The 26,400-nt window shown below is 38.4% G+C and overlaps 1 protein-coding gene across 2 annotated transcripts in view; it reads right to left on the bottom strand.

Moving 5' to 3' along the window:
• The window catches only part of CDH18 (cadherin 18), a 268,040-nt gene that overhangs the window by 119,965 nt on the left and 121,675 nt on the right, over positions 1 to 26,400 (bottom strand). For both annotated transcript variants that reach the window (XM_057428840.1, XM_057428841.1), the window contains exons 5-6: positions 20,111 to 20,405; positions 7,871 to 7,990 (exon numbers count right to left, since the gene is read on the bottom strand). In XM_057428840.1, coding sequence (XP_057284823.1) covers positions 7,871 to 7,990; positions 20,111 to 20,405 — 415 coding nt within the window. The remainder of the gene's footprint in view (positions 1 to 7,870; positions 7,991 to 20,110; positions 20,406 to 26,400) is intronic.

The raw sequence follows: 26,400 nt of genomic DNA, 5'->3' as shown, positions 1-26,400 counted from the left end.
CACAGACAAGATAATGGCCCCCCGATATCAGTCACCATAAGAAACACCAAACTAGGTTGTACAGACCTTTACTCCAAAGCAGTGCTGGTATTGGTATTACTGCTGCTTTGTTATTACTCTTATTACACATCTGAGCACATCATCTTGCCCCTCCTCCTTGTACATTTTCAATTAGCAAGTACCCTTCACTGCAGTTTCCATGCTAGTGGAAAACAAGGCCCAAACAACAACATTTTAGTTGTACCAATGCTCTTATAAAATCTTCAACTGTACCAAAATGGAGCAGAAATATAAAAAGAAAGAAAACTAAAAGGAACGTAGACTGTTCCTCTGCTCATGTTTCTCTGCCCTTCTGTTTGACTGCTTGAGATATCCTTCGAATAACTCTCGGGAAAACTGTAACATTGTGTCAATATTTTGAACACACAAAACCCCCATGAGAATCAACTCCATTGTTCAGAGTTTTATCTCAGAAGTGTAAAAACTGTAGATGCAGAAAATCCAATACTTACTTAAAATTGAAATCAAAGGACATTACTCTTAGCTGAGACCTGGCAGATGACACTCTCACACAAGTGTTTGTAACAATATTTCTAGATGGGAGTACATATTTCTGTTCCTTCAGGAATGGAGGAGTGCATTGTACAGTAGCTGATAGAATTAGAAGAACAAGGTAATTGTCTCTAAAATTTTGAGTTTAAATTTCTAGTGATTCTCCTGAAACAAACTGTAGACTTCAGCAACGAAATATGCTAGAGATGTAATTTCAGATGCAACATTTCAGAAATTTCTTCAGGAAAAATAAGCATATGGAAACCCAAATATTGAACACAGTCCTTACAACTTTGAGGTAAAATTGCAGAATCCATATAATAAATATATTTTACACATAATAAATTTATTTTAACGCTATACACTGTTAGCAAGAAGTAGCACTAATAAAAATAACTCAGCTTTCAGACTGATTCTTCACTGTGACCTCACTGATACCAAGTAGAAACCAATCACTTATAATTAAATTGGAGATTTTCTAATAGCAATAAATAAGTGGTCTGCAACACAAGCACAAGGGAGGTTTTAAAGTTTGGAAAAGACCTTTAAGATCGTCAAGTCCAACCATTAACCTAGCAATGCCAAGTCCACCATTAAACCATGTCCCTAAGCATCACATCTACAGGTCTTTGAAATATCTCTAGGGATGGTAACTCCACCACTTCCCTTGGCACCCTGTTCCAGTGCTTGACAACCCTTTCAGTGACAAAATTTTTCCTAACATCCAATCTAAACCTCCCCTGACACCACTTGAGACCATTTACTCTTACCCTAATACTTGTTACCTGCAAGAACAGACCAGCACCCTACTCCTACAACCTACTGACTACAACCTCCTTTCAGGTAGTTGCAAGTGGTAAGCCTCCTTCCCAGACTGAAAACCCAGTTCCCTCAGCCATTTCTTGTAAGACTTGTGCTCTAGACCTTTTGCTAGCTTTGCTGCCCTGCATCAGACGGGGACTGTCCAATAACAGCTTAAGAGCTCCAGTGTTAAAACCGTGAGAAAGGATGTTAAGTTTAAGTTAAGAACATTACAGGAACCTGGGCATCAGCTGTGGTGTCTTAGTTATGGAGTTAGGGTGACAATCATAAGGTATCCCTTTAGAGCAGAAGCATACAATTTATGTAAGATAATTCTATAGCCCCCTAAGTACATTAAAAAGATATTGGAGCCTCTCAGCATGAAGAGAAAGAGATAAACCCAGGACTCTCCAGTTTCAGTTAGCACTCTAACATGAACCAACCTGCATAACAGCAGGGGATCATTAACCCTAGTAAAAATGCTGATTTTAAACAGTTGCCACTAAGAAATATATTTTGATTAAAAAAAAAAAAAAACCTAAAAAAAAAATAAGAATGCTCATTCAAGTAAGTGGCAGAATTTGATTTCTGAAATGATTTTACTAACTGGTCTGAATTCCTATGTACAGCAGAGCCAAGTAACATGAAATACCTCCACTACTTGAATTAGCCCAGTAGATTCTTATCTGGAATAACAAGACAGATTTTTCTACTAAAGCATGCAAAAGGTGCCCTTTCTTTTTGCACTGGAAGGTCTGTGTAACTCCTCTTTATGCCCATTTAACTTATTTTCTCTAATATAAGGAAATAAGGTAAAACTTAATCCATTAAATCCATAACTACTACCTCAGTATTAAAAGAACTTTATTTTAATATAACCCATAAAAGGGTGAGTCTTTTTAAGTATTAGTATGTATTTTTCAGCATGAAATCTGTGAATAACTTCATAAACAGAATTTTTTTCTTGTTTTGCAGAGGAATACATATGCAACTTTAAAATTACACTCTACATATTATAATGCCACAAAATCAGCCATTCCTATATGAACTATGGTCAAAGACTTCTAGAAAAATGTAAGAATAGTAGTTACAGATGAGAACAAAAACCTTGAACTTCAGGGGTTGCTTATTTGGTGTTTATGAGGCACTTCTCTGTATTTGGAAGCATCTATTCAGACACTGACTATGTTTATTATTTCTATTGTGCTCTCAGTCAGGAACCAAAGTAGATAATTAGCAAACAGGACATTTCTTATAGGGATGCTTGAAGCCATTGTTCATGTTATTGTGAAGACAGAAAGCAGAAGGAGGTTGACACTCTTCTCACGCCTAATAGTCTGTATAATTGGCAGCAATGTTATTTTACAAATAGGCATTCGTATTTCTTTATTAATATCTTCAGGTAAAAAATCTCAAACAAGCTGATACATGATTAAGATCCTTGCAATATTACTGATACAACAGCGGATCATTATAAATACAATTAAACACAAATATTTAATCTTTTCCACATTAAATTAAATTCAATGAAAAATGTGTTTCTCTCCCATCCCACTAGTGTCTGCATTTCAAAACTGCAATGAATGGTTTTATCTATTTCATCACGCTTCCAAACAGAACTGCTGATGTGAAAGGACAAACATTCCACAGATTAATTTTCTCTGTATGTTATGTTCAGAAAGATTGATGCATCTGGGAAGAGCTGTGTGTTAGCTAACATCCTCCAGATATGGATTTACTATGTAAGCAGTAGAACTGGACTATAGGTTTCACTTTCATTCCCAAAGCATATGGCAAATGAAAGGGGGCTGCTATAGCTGCTAGGAAAAACCCACAGTTCAATTTGAGGTTTCCTCAGGAAAAAAAATGAGCTTCTGGGGTTGGGTCATCTGTCAAATGTTGACCGTTGCTGTTTGATGAGCCACACTTGACAAGCAAGTACAAGCAGGGATAGATCCTACATCAAGTTAATGGATCAAAAGACCTCATGGTTTGGGAAAGGTTGAATACTAAGTTTGTAACTCAGCCTCCCAAGAAAAGTTTTCACAGATATTTGGACATTTAAAAAGATTGCAGGGGAACCATATTAAACCACTAAGTATCTTAACAGATTATTTGCTCTACTTTCCACTAATAACTTTTAATTTCATTTTATTTTTCCAGTGTGGTTAATAGTACTCTAAAAGGATAAGCAACTCATGTTTTCTGGGGTTCCCTGAGTATTTTGATTTAAAAAACAATCGTATAATCCTATACTTATAAGCTTTGCAAATTAACCTAGGATCTAGGCATTGACCTCTCTCTCTTTCATCAGCATTATGAATACATAGTTATTAATAAAAATTCATCAGCATATTTTGCTGCAGTTGTGGAGAAAAGCAACCAGGAACCAGCACAGGCTGTCACAGCTGATTACTAATTACATAGGTAATTACTATTACATCCCATACCTAATTACTAGAAGTAATTAATAAACATAAATACAAAACACTTCCTAGAGAGCCATTCAAATTCAAAGGATTTTGAAAATCTTACACTTTATTATTCACGGACAGTAGTTCTGACATTTATAGTCATAACAACATAGCTGCAGCAAATTTCTACACACAGAGTTTACAATTCTTCCTTCACAGGGGAAAAAAAAACACCAAATCAAAACACAGGCCCTAGAGCCAATCAACTGAAAGACTAAAGGTTGTTGGGAGTTGCCAAGTCTATTAGCCTGATGGAAATGAGGTTGCTGTAGCTCCCTTTTTAATCCATGATTCAGAAGCAGTAATGAGGCTAAGTATGCGCTCCAAGGAGGTACATGCACACATGCAATGCATACACACAGCAGTGACACATGGATAGAAACACTCAGGACTCAAGCACAAATGGCATAAACAGCCTCATCCTCCTCTGGCTGATCAGGATGAAGGATGGTTTATAGCTGGACATTACACACATACTCAACATGCTACATCCCTCCTTTAATATGCATTAGGCACTTGGTCTATCCAGTAGCTGGCATTTGGATCCCAGTCTTCATGCTTACTGGCACCTGGACATACATACCCAACACCTGCAGTTCCCCTCCAGCTGCAGGCACAAACTCCGTTTTAACCCTGGACACACTCACACATCCCCGCTCACTCCAGCCCACTATGGATCCCCCAGTAATGGGTCTTACACATGGAGCGTATCCAGTAATGGGCCCTGGAGCCCTTGGGCCCCGAATGCCCAATGATATCCCACGTATACATTATAAACCCCCAGTAGCTGGCTCCCTGGTCTCCCCTTGCCTCACACACAGAGACACGCATATGCAAAAAGGCCTCTCAGTTAACCCACAGACCATACAGTCCCCCCAGACTGGTCTGGACCTCTTAGCTGCTCCAAACACTGAATTCTGAGATCTCTGGTTTCTCCAGTATCTGGCCCAGACTTTTAGCCACCTGGGTACCTGGCACCCAAGCCACTCATTCAACTCAGTGGCTACACCAGCCTGAGACTCGGTCATGATCCCACACTGACATAAGCACCCATACAATATGTACACACTCTGTGCTCTCCAGTTTGCTGGCACCACAGACACAATGGCCTTTGTGACCCATGGTCATCCACCTCCAGTTGCTGGCACTTAAACTTACACACACACATGCACACAGATAGAGCCTCCTTACTGAGGAAATAGTTAGAAATGGAGCATAAGATATGATAGATGGTGCTGATCAAGCACAGAGCATGACCAGATAACCAATAAGAGCCTGTTTATATACCATGGGCCCCATTTATCCTCTTATCCCCCTATTATCCCTTGCTTTTCACTCCCTAATCCATCTCAATCCCTCCCTCTCCTGTTTAGAGGTCTTTCCTCTAAACATCCAAGTCTAGTGCAATACCATAAGGCTTTTCCCTGCATCCTATAATGTGTCTGTAGGCAGTAGCTCCCTCAGCCTGAAGGGTGATCAGGCAGCATCTCCTGTGGACTTCTCATGACGGGTTTCAGTCCTGGCCCATGGGGCTAAAGCTCTCCCAGGACAGCCCCTGGAGGAGCCCATGCTTGAGTCTCTAATTACCGCACCGGGGTACTGTCCCCACAATGCACTTCTGTCCTCCTTTGGTTGTGGACACAAGTTTGTAATTTGATGCTGGCCCACTGTTATATTTCTGGTGCATGAGTTCTAAAATCCTATTTATTCTAAACTAAGCTCCTAAAAAATCTGTAACTTTAAAGTCTTCAGATAATAAGTTGTTTAAAACCAAGTTTAGACATCACTAAGCCAGAAGCAGAAGACTTCTTAAAATGAGTATTCATGCTGAGCTATGAAAACTTGATGTCTGTTTCTGATAGCTCCAAGAAGCTTTACCTATAGCCATAAAATATCCTTAGGCTTCAAAACATTACATTCAGTCATGAATGTCAGGTTCTTTAGCCCTCTCTTTTCCCCTGGTTTCTCCCTCCTTTCTTGTAAAGGAAGCTTGTGCATGTCAGTGTAAATTCAGAAAACTTCCAGATAAAATAAAATTAAGATGGAATTGAACAATTGAAGCCTTAGGAAAAATAGGTCACAGAAAGGCTTGCAAATTCAGAAGACTGATGTTTTTAGAAAATAAGTCTCAAAGCCTAGAAATTCAAAGTGAAATTTCATAGTGAAACACTCTATTCTTCAAGACTTTCGCATCATTTCCAATATTCTACTTCTTCCCATTCTATCACGACAAATTAAATTAACTGCTATTCTGCAATTATAAAAGGACAAGTTATCAAGTCAAAAAGCTTTCCCTATTTTTTTCCACTGCTTCACTCTCTACTTACCTCCTAAGGTATTTATTCTTTTGTCATTTTAATAATTATGGTATCAGAATAATTTTCATTTTCCACAAACATACTAAAAACAGTTTACGTTCATAAAGTGTTATTAAATGCCTTTCAAAGCCTAAGACTTGGGAAGTGAAAATACACTCCTTCTTTCTTAATAACATAACACCAGTGATATAACAGCACTCATTTCTTCTGTGATACAGACCTGATGATACTGAGAACATACACTGTGATCCTCCGCTGACTGAACAGCAGCTCCAGACTACAAGTTCCACACCATTATAAAAATAAAAAATATAGACCATTGCCTCAGAGTGCCAAAACAGAAGTAGAAACGCAGACCAGGGTTGCATTTCTAAGTAAAAAAAAGGGCAGAGAGAGCTTGGGCACGGTACCACTGATTTTCCATACCCCTTAGTTGTTAACATGTACCCCAGAGTGGTTTTAGCCTATTCCAGCTCTGCCAGACTGTACTCACACATGGCTGGGTAAGATGCGTGCCAGCAGTTGTTCCCTTAACAAAGTATTTATGAACAGGCCTGCATCTGGATTGTCTCCCAGCACTTTACACAGCCCTCCAACATGATCCTATTACACTTTGCACAATTAGGCCTTTCTAACATGAGCTCACAAACTTATAAAAGAATATAGGCTGAGAGATCTCTGGAGGTTACCAAGTCCAGCCTTCTGGTCAACAGAAGCCCTACCTCAAAGCTAGCTGAGATGGCACAGATCCACTTCTCTTGTAATGAAGCAAGCATATACCTCCAAGTTCCACAGAGCTTAAGGCATGCAGCAAAGACATTTAAATTTAGAAACATTACAATGGAAACTATTTACGCTGTACTTACTTCACTTTAGCACATTTAAAAAAAAAACATTATTCTTCCTTAAAGTTAATTGCAGGGATCACTATTTTTCATTCTTTCCCCTCAGTATTAAAGCTTTGATGTAGATAGGCAAAACCAGTTACAAAATTCAGATGAATAAAGTACTTTCTTAAATCATCTTTCCTCATTATTAAGCATATAAATATGTACTGAAAATATAACTTCATATTAATATTTAAGATACTGCTCTTCAGAAAATCCAAAGCTAGTAACAACCCTCATCCCCAAAAGAGATTTCTTCTCTCTTTAAAGAAATCTATTTGGATTAATTACACATAACTTACACTTTGTGGAAAAAAAAAGGAAAGGGCGATGTATAGAGCTTCAGCATAAAAATTGCAGCTCATTTTACTTCTTGTATCTTAGAACAACTTTTCAGTGAAATGGCAATTCTGTGGTTTTATAAATACACAAATGATATTAATTTATTATGGCATATGTGTTGAAGAACATATTCAATAACCCACCCAAGCTTAACCTTCAGGCAAAACAAAGCATTGAAAACCATTATGCATTGGCATACTTGAGTCATTTCCTACAGAGAGGCTTCTAAAGATGGGAAAAATGCTATTCCAGTTTGTCTGAATGGCTTGCCTCATAGCATAATGCAGAATTAATTCTATGCATACTAGGCTCATTTTTGTATTCAGAAAAACATAACAACTCTTAATTTTCATTGTTAAACCAAGAAGAATATAATATGGATTAAAAAAAATAAAATCTCATTCACCTGTATTTTGTACATTGGATTTCACCTACCGGACTTAATTAACTGCAACATATTAGTGAAATCACACTGACAGAAATATAAAATACCCACCTGTTTTAGGGTCAACAGAAAAGTATGGCTGTCCCTGAAGAATACTGTACACTACTCTGGCACTGTTTCCGTATGTAGGGTCATCTGCATCTGTGGCTGTCACCTGTAGAACAGATGTACCTGTATGTACAAGAAAATAAAATTAATTGATAATAAATGCAATTTTCTGAAAAATAAAATATTTTAGATGCATTTTTTGAGCTTTTGCAGTCCTCAGATTGTACAATTAGAGAGATTAATAACATTTTCTCTGTATGTTGTTATCCTATCATATTTTTAAGGAAAACTATTTATATTAATTTGCAAAACCACCAAAATTTTATCTATATATATAATGCATATGTAACTTAATTACATATATATAACCATAAACCAGTAATTACATAGCATGTATATGTATGCATGTTCACACACATAGATTCTAAATTTGGATATTGCTTAGATTTCTGAACAATTCATATTTATGGACTTCAGGATTCTCTTCATCCACGATAAAAATTAATCTTGAAGTACATATTTAAAACATTTTGCATAAATGTCCCCAAATCAATAAGAGACTAAGGGAAATCAAAAAGACTAGCTATTGGAAGGCACCAAAGATCTGAAAATTGAATAACTGCTAGAACCTTTCTGGAATTCAGATGATGGGTCCAGATTAGAAAGATAAGGAGTTCAAAAGACAGATATTTGTATGCTGTTATTATGTACCATTACAAACATAAAATCACATTTTCTAGCATGTCACTAAGTAGAATAACTTATGAGTAGCATTTCTGTCGGAAATAAAACGCAAAAGTACTGCACAGATAGAGACAAGTGATTTTACATTTTACTGTATTTTTCAAGACATTTAATGATGCATCTTTTTTGCTATCACAGCCCAGTACTTCACATAAGAAATCATTAAATGAAAGATGGCAAGTTAATAAAGGTTCGGTCTTCATCCTTCTTGTTTATCCTTCTACAGACACTGCCTTCTACAGACTCTCTTGGCCCAGTACTAAAATGCAGGAATAATGGCAATAGAACAGGCTACTCTCATGTTATTTTGCACTTGAAAGTGGCTTCTCAGTCAAATTAACCACTGAGGCATCACCTCCACTCTGGGGTGTTCAATTTCACGTCTTAGTTGTGAGAAGTATGCTTTTGAATTGACTCCCTTGATCTCCCCTACTTGTCATACTTTGATTTGCCTCATGGAACAGTTTCAGAGCATGCTAACCAGATTCCTTTGGATAAAACTAAACCAAAAGATGTGCTTTGGCAGCACATATGATTTATTCTCACTGCTAATGGGCATTTAGTCTCAGAGACCAGACAAGAGCTAATCTGAAATAAGATTTCCCCAAAACATATGGTGTGGACATTGGATCCTCAGTACCAACTGTTTAATTTCATAGATTGGTTTCCATTGCACGGTACTGTTTGGTACTGGGCACACTCTCAGTATACACTGGGAATATAAATATCTAAAATTGCAGAGTCTGACATCAAATACAGCAAAGCAAGCAAGAAAATATACACAGATTTGGATTTATCACTGTTTAAGAAGATACTCATTAATAATGACACTAACTTGGACACAAAAATTTGGGTTTTGTATCTCTACTGATGACTTGGTAAATGGTACAGCAAATGTGCCTGCATACTTCAATGTAGTGTCTTCTGGTCTCTGAATAGCCCAAATGCATACAGTCTTATAGATAAATATATTCACACAGCACATACAAAGAAACCTTGGTGAATTTGAAGTGAAGTATTGTAACAAAATCAAGCTGGAGCTAGTAGTCTGTTCATAGTTATTCAGGAGTTAATGGTAAAAATGACTAAATTACCATATTTTGGTTTATGTGACAAGGTAAACAAGTATGAATTAAAGTTAGTGCAATTTTCTTAAAATGTTCTAGGAATCTATTCAGTCATATTTATTTGCTATTTAAACTTAGAATAACATTTCCTGCAAATCACATCAAGTCACTTCAAAGAACAGAAAATGTGGGTTTTTTTTCCATATTCTCCAGATTATCTAAATACTGTAATGGTATGTTTCTATAGCCCAGTATGGCAGTAATTTCTAACTTGAGGTGAAAAAGCTGTGACCTTTCTTTCAGTTATAAGCTTGCTGTATTCAAGGATAAAGGCCTGTCGACAATAATTTATTCATGGCTTCATTATTATATGTTGGAATGTGTGGAATCATTAAAGATAAACAGGTTACTGGTTTGGGTTTTTTTAATTGCATATGCTGTGGTTTAAGCACAGCCAGTAACTCAGAACCACGCAGCCGCTCACTCACTCCCCCCATTCTTCCTCCCCCTGCTCCTGGAGGGATGGCGAGGAGAATCAAAAAAATGTAACTCCCACAGGTTGAGAGAACAGTCCAGTAACTAAGGTATAACACAAATCACTACTGCTACCACCAGTAATAATGATGATAAGGGAAATAACTGCTGAACCCAGGGCAGCATACAACAAAAACATGCTCATCCAATAATCAGTCACCTACCACAGTTTGCTACACAGAGTGCTGGGCAACTTCTGTACCTTTGAGTTTGCATTTACACTTTTTCCAGTTCTAGATAATCAAGGTAGGTTTGGGAACGGATGAACAGATTTTGGCTATTCCAAAAGAAGAAAATACCAGAAATACTGAGATTTCATGGTTCTCTCATTCTCCTTTCCTCTCTCTTCTCTCTCTTCTCTCCTCTCAAAAGGCAGGGGATAGAATCTGAGTGCTCACTGATGTGGGACAACGAAAGAGGCCTACTGAAAGGCAGTATCTCACATAAGCAACAGACAGGTCATTTTACCATGAATGGAATGCTATTATGCTTTAAAATCTGCCACAGTGATTTTCAAGTACATCTCTATCTCTCTCCTAAGGAACACCTGATAATAGTAATTTGGTACTGCACAGTGGTGAAGTGTTCTCTTTCTACCTAAAAACCACTTAGAATCACAACTTTAACTCAACCCCCCCACCCCACCTCTCAAACCCTCATTTAGGGCAATGTAGCTCATCAGATGCTTAACTTTTCCACTGTAGTACACAAGCACTCTCAGCACCTTATAAGATGTATCCATACTGGCCTTTTGCCTATCTCTTGACTGATTTACTCAGCACAGAGGAAAGGCAGCTTGTGAAAGCTATGGGTTAGAATGCCTTGTTAGAAAAGGTAAAGTACCTTTAGCTTCCAATTACTCCTTCCAAAGTTAGCATAATTCAGCTACACAACATGACAGACAAATCATGATTCCAAATATATTTGTACCATTCAGATGCAGAATCAGTTTTTTGCTGTTGAGACATATAAAGGATTCAGATGGAAAACTATATAGTACAGCTGCCTTGCTATTTTTAATGTTAACAATTCTGAGGAAAATAATCTAACACAAAAAAAAAGGATCTAATTTCTCCAGAGACTTCAGAATGGATATGAACATCGAACCCAGAGGCATACCTTCCATACTTTCTTCACTAATCTACTGTGAAAGTGCCTGTCAAGAAAACCTCAAAATTTTGCTATGAAAGCATTTTGACACTCCAGTTAGGTAATAAAAAGACTTTTCCCCAAAGTGGAGGCTCTGCTCACTCAGAGTACAACAACTATTCCACATTATTTCCTGCTACAGTTTAGAGATTCCATATTGGGAATTCTGTTTTCTTAGCTAATGCTCTATACAGAGCTGTAAAATACGTCTGTCTACTCTGAACACCATTCTATAACCTTACCTTTTTTCTGTTATCAAAAATAAGGAACATTCATTTGGGAAAGCAAACTGTAGTTTTATTTCAAAATCTCTTCAAAATCTGCTTCAATCTGTCTCTCTGAAGACAAATTTCTGATGTATAATGGGGAAGTTTAATAAAGCATGTCTGTGGAGAATGCAAGATCTCTATGTATGATTTTCCATAGTTTGCTGCACTGTTAACAGAATGTTTTAGTTTAATTCTACATTAGAAAACAGTGTCTTCACCAGGAAATCAACGCATATCTAGTGACTGTATCATTGATTCAAGTCCTTGCTGTAGAAATTCACACTCTTTTTGTCAGATATCTTTATCATAAGATAAAAATCAAACAACACAGGAAGATAAAGAGACACATCCCATGCAAATCATATTTATGAACCCCATGAATAATGCCTTCCAGATTATCTGAAATTATGACTACCTCACATTATAATACCCTGGAAGGAAGTTCATAAAAGTCCAATGTATCTATTAATTTGTTAAGGAGAATTTATTTGGAATACACTTCTTATGCATGACTACATAGAACACTAGAAAATTTAATATGCTGTATTTCACTCATTTTGAAGATACCTGAATGGAAGGCTTTTGTTGTTTGGGGAAACAAACAAACAAACAAAGAAAAAGTTTTTCTTTTCCATTATATTAAGATAGAATCACAGGATGGTTTGGTTTGGAAAGTATGTTAAGACCATCTAGTTCCAATGCCCCTCTACACCAGTGATGATAATGATGACTCTTCTATAAAACAGAGCATAGATCTCAATGAAAGTGAGCTTTTTACACTGCAGAAGAAATAATTTCAGACATAAAAATTGGATCTTGAGCTAACTTTAAGGAGAAGTGTCAAGAAGGCAAGAAGGCAAGAATTAGGTGTTTTCTTTCAGTTCTTCCAGCACAGTACATAAAACATAAATAATATGTTCACTTTATGCCACAGGAAACACTGCAATCTAATATTTGGCAAATAATTTAACAAAACTTACCTGTACTTTCTTGCTAGTTACCTAAAAAAAACAAAAGCCATAAACATCCTACAGCTTTCACAAATAGATCAAGGGTCAACTTGTGGTAAAAATATAAGCTGTTTGAGGAGACAGACACGAAGCTGATGCTGAAATTAACAGCATAACAGAGATGAAAAATACCACCAGCTACTCAGCATGAGGGCTGTTACAGAGAGACAGTAGCACTGAAAGTTCTTTACATGACCATGAAATGAAGTGGAAGATACTTTTAAAGTACTGAAGCATCCTTAAGAATTCATACAATAACAACAAGATGTTCAGTGATGTATAGACTCCTCAGCTAATGTCAAAAAATATGCTTATTACAGAACTAATGAAACTGGCATAGGGATGTCCATTATTTGACAGAAAATGGATCCTGTGGAAGCAATAATAGAATTAAGTCTTCCTGAGACTGCAGACAACAAAATGCTTTCAGAATGCAAAGAACAAACAAATCAATAAGAGAAAAAGAAAATAATGATCATGAATTTGCAAGGATAATATGCTGTATGTCTACAGCAGGTTGCCTGTACAGCAGGATATGAAAATTCAATTTTATTCAAACAACACAAAAGTGCTGCTTAGATTGTATAGATATTTTAATGATTTACCTCAGGTACAACCAGTAAAGTATTTCATTTATAAAAAAATATGCATTAATGATATGTTCTGAGTTACCAGCTGGGCTTAAACCACAACACACTAGAAGTTCCTTGGTTTGCCATAATCCACTCTATTTTTTAACCCCAAATGCCATCTCAGACTACTCAAATTGCTCTTTGGAAAACAGTAACATTTATAATGTAGCTGAACAGTAATACCAAGATTCAGACTACTACAGAATTATGACTAACATCTAGCCAAAAGTAATACATTTTGACAGGATGAAAGAAAAGGGGAACTTTGAGTGAACAAATGAAAAACAATTATATTGGCTGGTTTTGACTTTGAGGATAACATTGATTTCCTTTCCACTGTCTTTCCTCCTACAAAGAAAATAAAAGGCTTCCAGAGGGGAAGGAAATAATCAATTAATTAAAATGTTCCATTAAAGACAAAGGAAACTAAAGAAAGAGGAAGACAGAGTTATGCATTTTTGAAGACAGTTGATAAAGAAAATGAATTTAATATCAAGAGTCTGAGGTGTAACAAGAGACAACTGAGATAAGAGCGTAGATGCTACTGAAATTAGCTCCAACAGTAAAGCTTTGTGCCACAGTGAAGAGGTTTCATACAGGCCTACAGTACTCTTACTGGGAATAACCTCACTGTAGTACTTCCCACAAAAGTGTCTTGACAAATGTCTTTGGATTTGGAGAAGGCTGAGGCTCTTAACGACTTCTTTGCCTCAGTCTTCACTGGCAACTGACCACACCACCCAAGTCTTAGAAGGCAGACATAGGGACTGTAAGAATGAAGACCTTAGGCCCATTGTAGGAGAGGACCTGGTTCAAGACCATCTTAAGAACCTGAACATACACAAGTCCATGGGACCTGATGAAATCCAACCGCAGGTCCTGAAGAAGCTGACAAATGAAGTTGCGAAGCCACTGGCCACCATATTTGAAAAATCATGGCACTCAGGTAAAGTTCCCGATGACTGGAAAAGGAAATATAACTCCCATTTTCAAGAAAGGGAAAAAAGAGTGACCCAGGGAATTACAGACCAGTCAGTCTCACCTCTGTGCCTGGCAAAATCTTGGAGCAGATTCTTCTCGAATGCATGCTAAGGCACATGAAAATCAACAAGGTGCTTGGTGGCAGCCAGCACAGCTTCGCTAAGGGGAAATCCTGCCTGACCAATTTAGTGGCCTTCTATGATGGGGCTACGGAACTGATGGACAGGGGCAGAGCAGTTGATGTCATCTACCTGGACTTGTGCAAAGTGTTCAACACTGCCCCGCATGACATCCTTGTCTCTAAATTGGAAAGACACCAATTTGATAGGTGGACCACTCGGTGGATATGGCTGGATGGCCAGACGCAAAGAGTTGTGGTCAATGGCTGAATGTCCGGCTGGAGACCAGTAACAAGTGGTGTCCCTCAGGGATCGGTATTGGGACCGGTCTTGTTCAACATCTTTGTCAGTGGCATTGACAGTGGGATTGAGTGCGCCCTCAGCAAGTTTGCCGATGACACCAAGCTGTGTGGTTTGGTTGATACGCTGAAGGGAAGGAATACCATCCAGAGGTACCTTGACACGCTTGTGAGGTGGGTTGATGCCAACTTTATGAAGTTTAACCATGCCAAGAGCAAGGTCCTACACCTGGGTCGGAGCTATCACAGACACAGCTACAGGTTGGCCAGAGAAGAGATTCCGAGCAGCCCTGTAGAGAAGGACTTGGGGGTATTGGTCAATGAGAAAATGAACATGAGCTGGCAGTGTGCACTTGCAGCCCAGAACGCCAACCATATCCTGGGCTGCATCAAAAGCAGTGTGACCAAGCAGGTCGAAGGAGGTGATCCTGCCCCTCTACTCTGCTCTTGTGAGACCTCACTTGGAGTATTGGGTACAGTTCTGGTGTCCTCAACATCAAAAGGACATGGAACTGTTGGAACAAGTCCAGAGGAGGGCCACGGGGATGATCATGGGACTGGAGCACCTCCTGTATGAAGACAGGCTGAGAAAGTTTGGGCTGTTGAGCCTGGAGAAGAGAAGGCTGCGTGGAGACCTGATAGCAGCCTTCCAGTATCTGAAGGGGGCCCATAAGGATGATGGGAATGGACTATTCATTAGGGACTGTAGCAATAGGACAAGGGGTAACGGGCTCAAACTTAAACAGGGGAAGTTTAGACTGGATATAAGGAGGAAGTTCTTTACTGTTATGGTGGTGAGGCACTGGAATAGGTTGCCCAGGGAAGTTGGGAATGCTCCATTCCTGGCAGTATTCAAGGCCAGGTTGGTCAGAGCCTTGGGTGACATGATTTAGTGTTAGGTGTCCCTGCCCATGGCAGGGGGGATGGAACTAGATGATCTTAAGGTCCTTTCCAACCCTAACTATTCTATGATTCTATGATTCTAATGAAGCACGTTGTAGCTCCATTTAAATTGTGTTGGTTATTTTTTTTGTTTAAATTGATAATATAGACATGTTTGACAATATTATACCACAGTCACAGGCCGTGGTCGTCGTGGGGGATTTTAACTTCCCTGATGTTTCCTGGAAGGACCACTCAGCAACCCAGCCACAGTCCAGGAGGTTCCTCCAGTGTATGGATGATAACTTCCTCATGCAAATGGTGGATGAGCCAACCAGGAGAGGAGCACTGCTGGATCTCATCCTCACTAACAAGGAGGATCTCGTCGAAGCAGTAAGGGTTGAGGGCTGCCTTGGTTGCAGCGACCATGAGATGGTGTAGTTCAGGATCTTGTGTGGTAGGACCAGTAGAATAGCAAGTAGAATTGCAACCCTGGACTTTAGCAGGGCAAACTTTGGCCTTTTCAAGCAATTGCTAGGGGAAATCCCATGGGCAAGGCTGTTTGAAGGTAAAGGGGCCCAAGATGGTTGACATTCAAGGATTGCTTTTTCCGAGCTCAAGATCAGAGCATCCCGACACATATGAAGTCAAGGAAGAGGGCCAGGAGACCTGCGTGGATAAATAGGGAATTGCTGGGTATGCTCAAGTGGAAGAGGAGAGTTTACAAGTCATGGAAGGAGGGGCTGGCCACTTGGGAGGAATATAAGGCTGCTGCTAGAGGATGTAGGAAGGCAGCTAGGAGGACTAAGGCATCCTTAGAATTAAACCTAGCAAGAAGGGTCAAGGACAGCAAAAAGAGCTTTTTCAAATACATGGCAGACAAAACTAACACCAGAGGCAATGTAGGCCCACTGATGAATGGGATGGGTGCCCTGGTGACAGAAGATACAGAGATGGCAGAGTTACTGAATGCCTTCTTTGTCTCTGTCTACTCTGCTGCAGGCAGTCCTGAAGAGCCCTGTACCCCTGAGACCTTAGATGAAGTCAGGTCAACGGAGCGGTTTGCCTTAGTCGATGAGGAATGGGTTAGAGACCAGTTGAGCAATTTGGACATCCATAAATCCATGGGTCCAGATGGGATGCACCCGCGGGTGCTGAGGGAACTGGCGGAAGTCATTGTTAGACCGCTCTCCATCATCTTTACCAAGTCTTGGGAAACGGGAGAGGTGCCTGAGGACTGGAGGAAAGCAAATGTCACTCCAGTCTTCAAAAAGGGCAAGAAGGAGGACCGGGTAACTATAGACCGGTCAGCCTCACCTCCATCCCTGGGAAAGTGATGGAACACCTTTTCCTTGGTGCCACCTTAAGGCATATCAAGGATAAGAGGGTTATGAGGGGCAGTCAACATGGCTTCACCAAGGGGAAATCATGTTTGACCAATCTCATAGCCTTTTGTGAGGAAATAACACGGTGGATGGATGATGGCAGAGCGGTGGATGTGGTCTACCTTGACTTCAGCAAAGCATTTGACACAGTCTCCCACAGCATCCTCACAGCTAAATTGAGGGAGTGTGGTCTGGATGACCAGGTAGTGAGGTGGACTGTGAACTGGCTGAAGGAGAGAAGGCAGGCAACGAAGATGATTAAGGGAGTGGAGCATCTCCCTTATGAGGAAAGACCGAGGGAGCTGGGTCTCTATAGTTTGGAGAAGAGGAGACTGAGGGGTGACCTTATTAGTGTATATAAATATATAAAGGGGGAGTGTCACGAGGATGAAGCCAGGCTCTACTCAGTGGCAAACAATGATAGGACAAGGGGTAATGGGTACAAACTGGAACACAAGAGGTTCCACTTAAACTTGAGAAGAAACTTCTTCTCAGTGAGGGTGACGGAACACTGGAACAGGCTGCCCAGGGAGGTTGTGGAGTCTCCTTCCCTGGAGGCATTCAAAACCCGCCTGGACACATTCCTGTGTAACATTATCTAGGTGTTCCTGCTCCGGCAGGGGGATTGGACTAGATGATCTTTCGAGGTCCCTTCCAATCTCTAGCATACTGTGATACTGTGTGATACTGTGATCTTAAGGTCTTTTCCAACCGTAACTATTCTATGATTCTATGATTCTAAATAGACCTGGTGTTATGACATTACTCACAGGAATGCTGCTTTTCTACATGTCTGTAAGTTTCTCTTGGGGATGATATTTGCAATAGTATGCTTAGATGGTTAAAATAGGCAATGTACATTAAAACCACATCCTATTATATATACTAGCATCACTCTATAGATGGTATGCACCTACATGTTTATAGCTTGAAGTAAAAGCTGGTATCTAGGAAGTCAGTATTTGAGAGCAAGAGATTTAAGAGAACAATGAACAGCTTGCAAATTATTATTACCTGACTGGGTTTAAACCCAGTCAGGTAATTCGTTCGCTCACTTCCCCCCCCTTTCTTGCCCTCCCCCTGCTCTCGGAGGGATGGAGAGGAGAATTGAAAAGAATGCAACTCCCACGGGTTGAGATAAGAACAGTTTAGTAACTAAGATATAACACAAATCACTACTGCTACCACCAATGATAATAATGATAAAGGAAATAACAAGGGAAGAGAATACAACACCTCAGCACCAGCTGACCGATAACTCGGTCCCCAAGCCCGACCAAGCTCCGACCGATACCTCCTCCAACCCTGCAGTCTCCCAGCCCTTCCGGCTAACTCCCAGTTACATCCAGGGCATGACGTGCTGTGGTATGGAATACCTCTTTGGTCAGTTTGGGTCAGGTGTCCTGTCTCTGCTTCCTCCTGGCTTCGCCTCCTCCCTGGCAGAGCATGAGGCTCACAAAGTCCTTGGCCAAACCAAAACATCGCTATCAGTTCTGTTCCCGAGCTGAAAGTCAAAACACTGCACTACACCAGCTACCAAGAAGGAGAAAAATGACTGCTACTGCTGAACCCAGGACAGAGAGCAAGAGATTTAAGAGAATAATGAACAGCTTGCAAATTATTTTAAGGAATGAAAATACATTTTATCAATAATCTGAAAATCTTTATTAGCTAGATATTTACAAATCAGGAATGGCTAATACAGATTGTTCTTCTGGTAGAGACACAAGACACTATTAGAAATAATAATGTTAAATCATTATAATAAAAGGTGGAATGAGGGAGAAATACAAATTACAGACAAAGATGAAGTAGAAATTAAGAGAGAAATAATAGACTGTCGAAAGAAGGAAATTCATAAAAGGGAAGTTGAGGGGTAATATGAAAGAAGAAGAGAGAATTAAATAGGAGGAGACCAAAGAACGATGTTTCTCCCTTCATACATTCTTACTGTGAGAGAGACTACAGAAAAGAAGGCTTGAGTGCTCCACAGCTGGGAAGAGACATCTGAAGTAACACACTGTGAGAGGACTCGGAAGAGAGGAAAGCACTGGAAAAGGAGAATAATACTACAAGTACCTACAAAGAACAAAGCAGAACAAGGCAATTATGATACAGGCAGACTATTTTTCAGAACATAACGTATGGAGAATATTTTGAGCAGAAAATCAAGAAAGTACTCTTATGTGTCAGTGGAGTGGCAGGGGCAGGGGCAGTGACAGAAAGAATGAAGAGGCAGCCATTAAGTTAGGGGAAAAGACAGAGAATGGGGGAAACTTCTTACCCTTTTAAACCATGACATTTGCTAAGCTGCAAAGTCCATTTAATACAATCTGATTTCGTACGGTAGATAGGAAAGTATAATTATCCTCTACTTTATACAAGATTAACTTCACTTACTTCAGTGAAGAAGCCACTGGTGTAAAATTCAGTCTCTGCTTCTAAACTGTCACAGCTCTGAACACCATGGTTCAGGATTAAAACTTAATATGCTTCGGTATTTCCAGGACAGCCACGATTACTACATGTTCACAAATATTTCATATACCATGCTTCATTTGTATATGCAAGCAAAGAATTGTAGAGATGTTTGGAATGCACTGTTTTTACTATGCACATCTGTAATAGCTGTGGTTTTGGTACCTCAAATAATAAGAATACATATGAAATAAATTTTTAACAGGGAAAACCAAAGATCGGTACTTTTGTGAATTTGAGAACTTTATAAGAAACTTAATCAAGGTAAATAAACATATGATACCATGGTCTAAAGTAGTCTAGAAACTCACTGTTTCTTTGTATTTGTTTAATTCTGCGAATTGCACAGACTACTCATATAGATGTAAGACAATGCTATAGAGTAGCTGGATGATGAATATATGAATACATCTTGTTTCTAGAGTGCAAAGTACAATTTGCCCAGGACTGTCTGTTAAAGCATTCAAGAGTAAGAGAGACTCTCTACAGTCAACATGCGTGTGGTATCCTGTTTTCTTAATATGAATGTTCCAAGTAACATGCAAGGTTGCATTTGATGGCTTCCTATAATCTCAACTGTAATATGTTTTACATAAAATCAATGATACAATAACTGTCATAATTTTGTCAACAACAGCATGCGGGATTTTAACTTGTTAAAAGCTTGTTGAATGTAACAATTTGTTTTCCTTACCCATTTCAGACATCTCTGGCACAGTAACAATGTATGGTCCATCTGTAAATTTTGGTGCATTGTCATTGATATCCTGTACCTTGATAATAAATTCAGATTCAGGCTCGAGTGGCTTGTTTGTCCGTCTATCAATAGCTTGGGCATGAAGCACATAGTGTGTCTTCTGCTCTCGATCTAGGCTTTTGGTTGAATGGATGTCTCCAGTCGTGTCATCAATAATAAAGATAGTTCCTGCCCCTTCTCCAGTAAGAATGTACTTGACTGATCCATCACCTTTGTCAGAATTGGAGTGCAGCTGTAAAATATAAACACATAAAATCATATAAAATGACCTATTAAACTTCATAAAAGGTTATTTCACAAAAGATCTAAAAACTGTAATATTTCTGTTAGCACCATCCACTTAGTTTTTAACCTTCCCATCTCTTGTTGTAATCCCTTATGTGGCATTGCTGTCAATTCCATCATTTTGTTCAGGATCATAATCACCCAGTATAGTTCACTTTTAAAGATGGGATTTTTTTGGTGCATGTCCATTCTAGAAAACTTTCCTAAGTTAAGAATATTATAGTAACTGGGGTGGCTTTTATTTTATTATGGTTTGGTTTTAGTCCTTTCAGCAGTTACCATACAGCATTCATTGCCAGAAACTGCCTTAAGCACTAAGCCTGAAGCTGTCCCACTGAGGACTGCTTGCCTCAATGACATAGTTCAGTCCCACCACCTATGTTATCTTCTGTGGCCGCAAAGATAGCATAGTTTACACAAAAGAAAACTGTGTAGTGTGACAGCGACAGATGTATGTTCAGGACTACCCCACAACAAAATACATCTGTTTTCCCTCAGTTTTTCTTGTTTTGTTCTAATTATAAACTCACCTAATTTGCTTGTATTTAAATTATTTCTAATGAAGCACTGAACTTCAGCATTTTCATTTGCATACTTCCATCATACATTTCGTTTTCATTTGCATACTTCCAGCATTTTCACGGCTCATACACTCTGTGCTATAAAATATACATTTAATATATTACCCCTCCTTCAGGAGAATAAAGCTTGCATTTATTGGGGGGGCGAGGGGTAAGGAAAAGTTACAAAGTACCCTGGTGTACTGAGAGATAACATGAAAATGAAAAAGCTATCCACATTAAGCCCCAGTGCTTCTAACTTGACTTTGAAGAATTGCCTGTTTAGATTAAAATTCAACATGTGTTCTCCGAGAAGGAGGGGTAATTTTTGATAGATTGAGAAGTTTGTGGTTTTTTTTTTTCCATCAGAACTACTCTGAGAACAGAATGTATTTATTGAGGTGCACAATGAGAACAAAGTGATAATGCAGAAATGAACAGCCTCAGGTATTGTGCAGTTATATTGTGATGCTAAATCAGAAGGGAAACTTCCTAATTTTAAGAACTCATTCTTATTCTTATCTCAGTGCTCTGACTATCTCTCAATATCTGCATCATGGCATTACTAAATTTTAGTTTCCAGACTCCTTTCCACTCTCAGTTCAGAAACCATTTAAGTTTGGATAGAGAAAATAGACTTTTGAGTGTCCAAACCATCTTTTTTCTGACTTAAATCATACAGAGATGCTGATATTTTCTCACTCTCTACTTTTTTTTTTTTTTTGCCAGTTCTTTGTCTTGCCTTTAAAATTATCTAGTTTGCTCTTTGTAAAAAAAAGCAAGCATATGGGGCTTGATAACACTTTTTACTCTTGTGTACCAAATCTATGAAATTATTTATATAATTTATATCTTGTCTTGTATGGGGGGGGTAGGAGGGGAAAATCTAATAAAATTAAGATTGTCAGATCATGTAAACTTCAGTGTAACTTCAGTCAATGCACCACGCACTTATGTCAGCTACAGGAAGATCTGACTGGATAACCAAACCAAAGCAGGGTCACCACTGTGGGCCCATTTTTTTTATTTTGAAAATGGAAGAGAGAAAGAAGCAGAGAAAGGGTCTGCTTGCTTGGCTTTGCTTTTATAGGACAGCAGGACAGTCTTAAACCTTTCCTTTAAAGAAGAGATGGGCAAAATTCTGGTTACATCTCTTTTTGTCCTCAGAATAATACTGTATTCTGATAAGACAGGAATAATTCACTCAATGTAAAATGTCAGAGATCCAAACTTCCTATGAAGTCAAAATGTTACTGGAAGTTATTTATTCCTAAAAACAAGAATAGGAGGTAGTCTGGTATTCTGATCTTGGTTTGCTCGTATTCCAGTTTTTCAGAAACAATCAGAATTGAGTATCTCTTGCTGCAGGTTCCTTTTTTGATAAAACTATTCCTAAGTGTTAGTGTTTGCAAATGTTAACAATTGTCTTTAATTTATACAGAAAAAAGCCAACAAACACCTCCCCACCCTCCCCCCCAAAAAAACAGAAAAACAAAAACAAAAGCCAAGAAAGCAATGAGAGAATTTGTATGCACAGGAAAACGACAAATTTGATTAGTTTCTGAAGATATAAGGGACCCAATTTGAAATTACCCCAAAGTGAAAAAGATCAGAAGAATTTCCATCATTGTCTCCTTTTAACTCCACATGCATATATGCAAAAGCATATTCGGGTGTACTATACAAAGGTCCCAGCAAAAAACACTGTGTTCATAACTGGAATTATGGAAAGTATAAAGCAACTAAGAAATTGATTACATAGGTAATAAACCAATAAGGATAGCAATAAGAATAAGGAACTGCTGTAGAGTTTAAGAAATAAGCTTTCTTAAAAAAATCCAAATAGACATGGTATTCCAATACCAGACTGTAGAAAGGCACACCCAGAAATTCACTGTAATAGTACAAATCGAAATATCAGATATTATTCATTATGAAGAAATAACTATTTGTACTTGTCATTAATGATGAAAATGCAGGTACATTTTGAGTCACAGGGCTTTTATATCTATCAAGTAATAAAAGTCAAGAAGCACAAAAGATTCTCAGCTGACTACACGGCCAACCAGTGATTCCTGCTAAACATCCCTTTATCCAACAAACTTCAATTGAAAAATGCAATCAGGAATCAGCTGACAATATTAATTAATTATATTAACATTAATTATGAATATTAATAACTCAATAGCCTTCAATTTGCAACTGAGTCTTTTACACTGCAGTTGTAAGGCAACAACCAAAACCAAGAGAAAGCTAAGAGAAGTTCCTGCTTCCTTACTTCCTGATATCTTACATTGTTTGGAATATAACACTTTGATTTACGCCTTTTAATTTCTATGCTGAATTTTAAATTCACACAGGAAGATTTTGCATTGCATTTCTACTGCATAACAAAAGTGCCTTTCCTTTGTCACTTGTTATATTTTGAGTTTTTCTGTAAGGCAAAGATTAAATAACTGTCTTCTTTAATACTTCTATCTCAGTATAAATTGGCCCAAGTAAAAAAAAGTATCAAGGCTTCCCTCAAACACGTTTACAATATGGGTTGTGCTGAAGACAGCCCCTGGGAATCTCCACTTAAGACAATGCCTACCAGACTAATGAGAGATTCATGTCCCTCAGCACTTCTTTCTTTTCCCTGTGTACTATGAAATCAACTCTGCAACAGGTGGTTGTGGAATAAACAGGTGCTTTGTTCCACAAAAGCATTTCTAACTAGAATAAATGGGATTCACTGTTACAAATACATGGTTTGGGAGACTGAAATTCTGCAGCTATGTCTATAACGGTTTATAAAAGACAGCAAGGGAGCAAAATCTACCTGGTCAATAGTGAACTTTCTCTCTACTTGGGACTGCTGTAACTATTTCTCTTTCAGATTTATTTGACAGAGAGTGGGGAATGCACTAAGCAACATAGACTCAAGCCAACACATGTTCTGTTCACCAGTTTAGACATAACCTGTGTGATCTGGGAAGCCATCTCAACCCAGATCCCTAGAAAGGGTGTGGACATTCAATTTCTCTCCGCCAATGACTACTGCAATAACATGTATACACTAGAAGATGAGATACGTGATGTAGTAAAATGAATAAATAGCTTTGATAAACACTAAGTAGGTGTTTTTTTTCCCCCTGCTGTGCCAGACAGAAAGTTGGAACATTACAGGGGTCTCTTAATTTAAAGAGAAATATAAACAAATCGCAAACTGAAACATGACTACTCATAATGTTGAGATGAGTAATGAGCACTTAAAAGAAATACAAGGGAAATAAGACAAACATTAGAACACAACTCTGATTTATCTATCTGAGGTTTTAACTACGACTATGAAAACATAACTGAAATTGTTTTTCAGTAGGCCTTTGCTTCTATGATAGTCCACTGCATCTGGTGATTATAGATTGATTTGTGATATCAACTTTTGACTGCTACTTAAGGAAGCTTTTTTTTCTGCTTAAATTATTTTGACTTGCTTCCCTGAGCAATCTCACCTTAGACCCGAAACCATTTTAAAAATGACTTTGCTTAGAGGCTGTAACTACTGGAGACTATAGAGCTTGCACTCACCATTTGGCCTTCCCTAGCTCCCAGGGCTCCCCAACCCTACCCGTGGCTCAGTAACTCACTGCAGCCCCACAGTGACACAATCCCCAGGAAGCTGCCTTACTCTGCTGCTCCCTAACCGCAACATCTCCAATCTCTGAACTTCCAGCCAGGACAGGCTTCTGAATTCCTTGTGGAAATGCAGTTTCTACCCTATTTGATGGGCTGGCTTCTGAAAACATTCCTTATCATTGCTGATCTGGTTATGTTCCTATCAAGAACATATCCATTAATTATCCTGAAACTGTCCAGAACCAGAAACTACCAGAAAGTATTTAATTTTCATACCCTACTGGGCATTATTCATATCTTTATTTCTCTGATTTTTTAGGAAAAGAAGTGAGAAGAATAGATGAAGAGCCTATCTAGAGTGTCATCTTTATCAACCCAGTGGGCTCCACTTCTTGACATATTTAATAACAAGTTGGATTCAGGATGATTTATGACAGTTTTCAATACTTAGCTAGTCTGTATCAGCAGTGTATGACTAATTTTGCAGAATAGCGACCAAGATGTCCTAGTTTTGCTAAGATTTAAACATTTTTCTTCCATCAGTCCATTTAAATGTTTCAACTTTCTTTTAGTATTCCTGCAGAAAGGGTAGAAAGGCTGTATTTTTTGAAGGCATGATCTGAAGAGGCATACCAAACATTTCAGTTTCTTAAGAGTTTTCTTTATATTCTTATTATTAATTTTGATACTATGAGTCTTGAAATACTTATAATTTGAAGCACCAGTATATTAACTGATGTAAAATGAATGCACACATTGTAGACTTATTGCCCAGCTAATACAGTTTTTTAACTGCAAAGCAATCAGGTGACTAAAGCCTAATTGCAGAACCAAATGGAAAGGTACCTACTGCTTACCTACTGGCCTTATTCACCACCCTTCATTTTCATGCATATTTCACTTTATTGTTTTGCCTAATGCTTTTTGCCTTATCGTACATCCAAACATTTAAGCATACATACTTGTCAAGCAAATGACCACAAATAGGCCGAAAGAATTATAGAAGTCAGGCCCAGCAGGAAGAAGCTCACCAATAAGTACTATAAAATCAAAATATTGAGGAGGAAGGCAACATCCTGCTCCTACTGGAAATGTGGGATGCTAACAACTCACAGTGATCACCACTCTCCCCTGCACTTGCCTGAGGAAGACAAGACATGACCAGGAAACCATGCATGGCCAGGAGAATGAGAAAGAGGCTTGGATAAGTAGAAGAGTGGTGATTTAATTGTGCACTGCTTTCCCCCATTTACTTTAACCGAATAATCTGAGTTCTTGGTGTGCTGTGTGGGTGGCATTTTAAGTGGACTAGTAATTACTTTTACAATATTTTAATTGGACTAACAAATTCTTGGGTATGGATATAAGATATGTGCTGTTATATTAAAAAAAAAAAGGTATAGTAAGAGATTCCCATATACATGCTAAATTCAAATCCAAGGCTGATTTGAAAAGATCAAGAACCACTGCACTAACTTAACAACTTTAATTTGAGCAGAAGTGGTTATGTGCATATAAACTTAAATTATTTTAAAATAACTGCAGAGAATTAACTTAAAACTTATTGTTGACAAATAATAAAATATGCACAGAATTTCAAAAGCAAAACCTAAGTTTTGGTAGTGACGCTACCATTATGTCTTTCGAATAAAGTATAGTCTTCTGTTTAGGGAGCAGCACATTCTTTCAAGGAAAGAATGAGAATCTTCCCTTCCCAATTCTGTTCTCACTGCCAAGCAGTTTAATCACGTAAGAGGGACCCAG

The sequence above is a fragment of the Pezoporus wallicus genome, unplaced genomic scaffold (assembly GCF_028554395.1).
Source record: "Pezoporus wallicus isolate ANWC-B61680 ecotype Strahan unplaced genomic scaffold, APGP_CSIRO_Pwel_v1 contig_6658, whole genome shotgun sequence".
NCBI classification, from domain to species: domain Eukaryota; kingdom Metazoa; phylum Chordata; class Aves; order Psittaciformes; family Psittacidae; genus Pezoporus; species Pezoporus wallicus.
The sequence above is the reverse complement of the archived record's forward strand: the minus strand, read 5'-3'. Positions and strand labels throughout refer to the sequence as shown.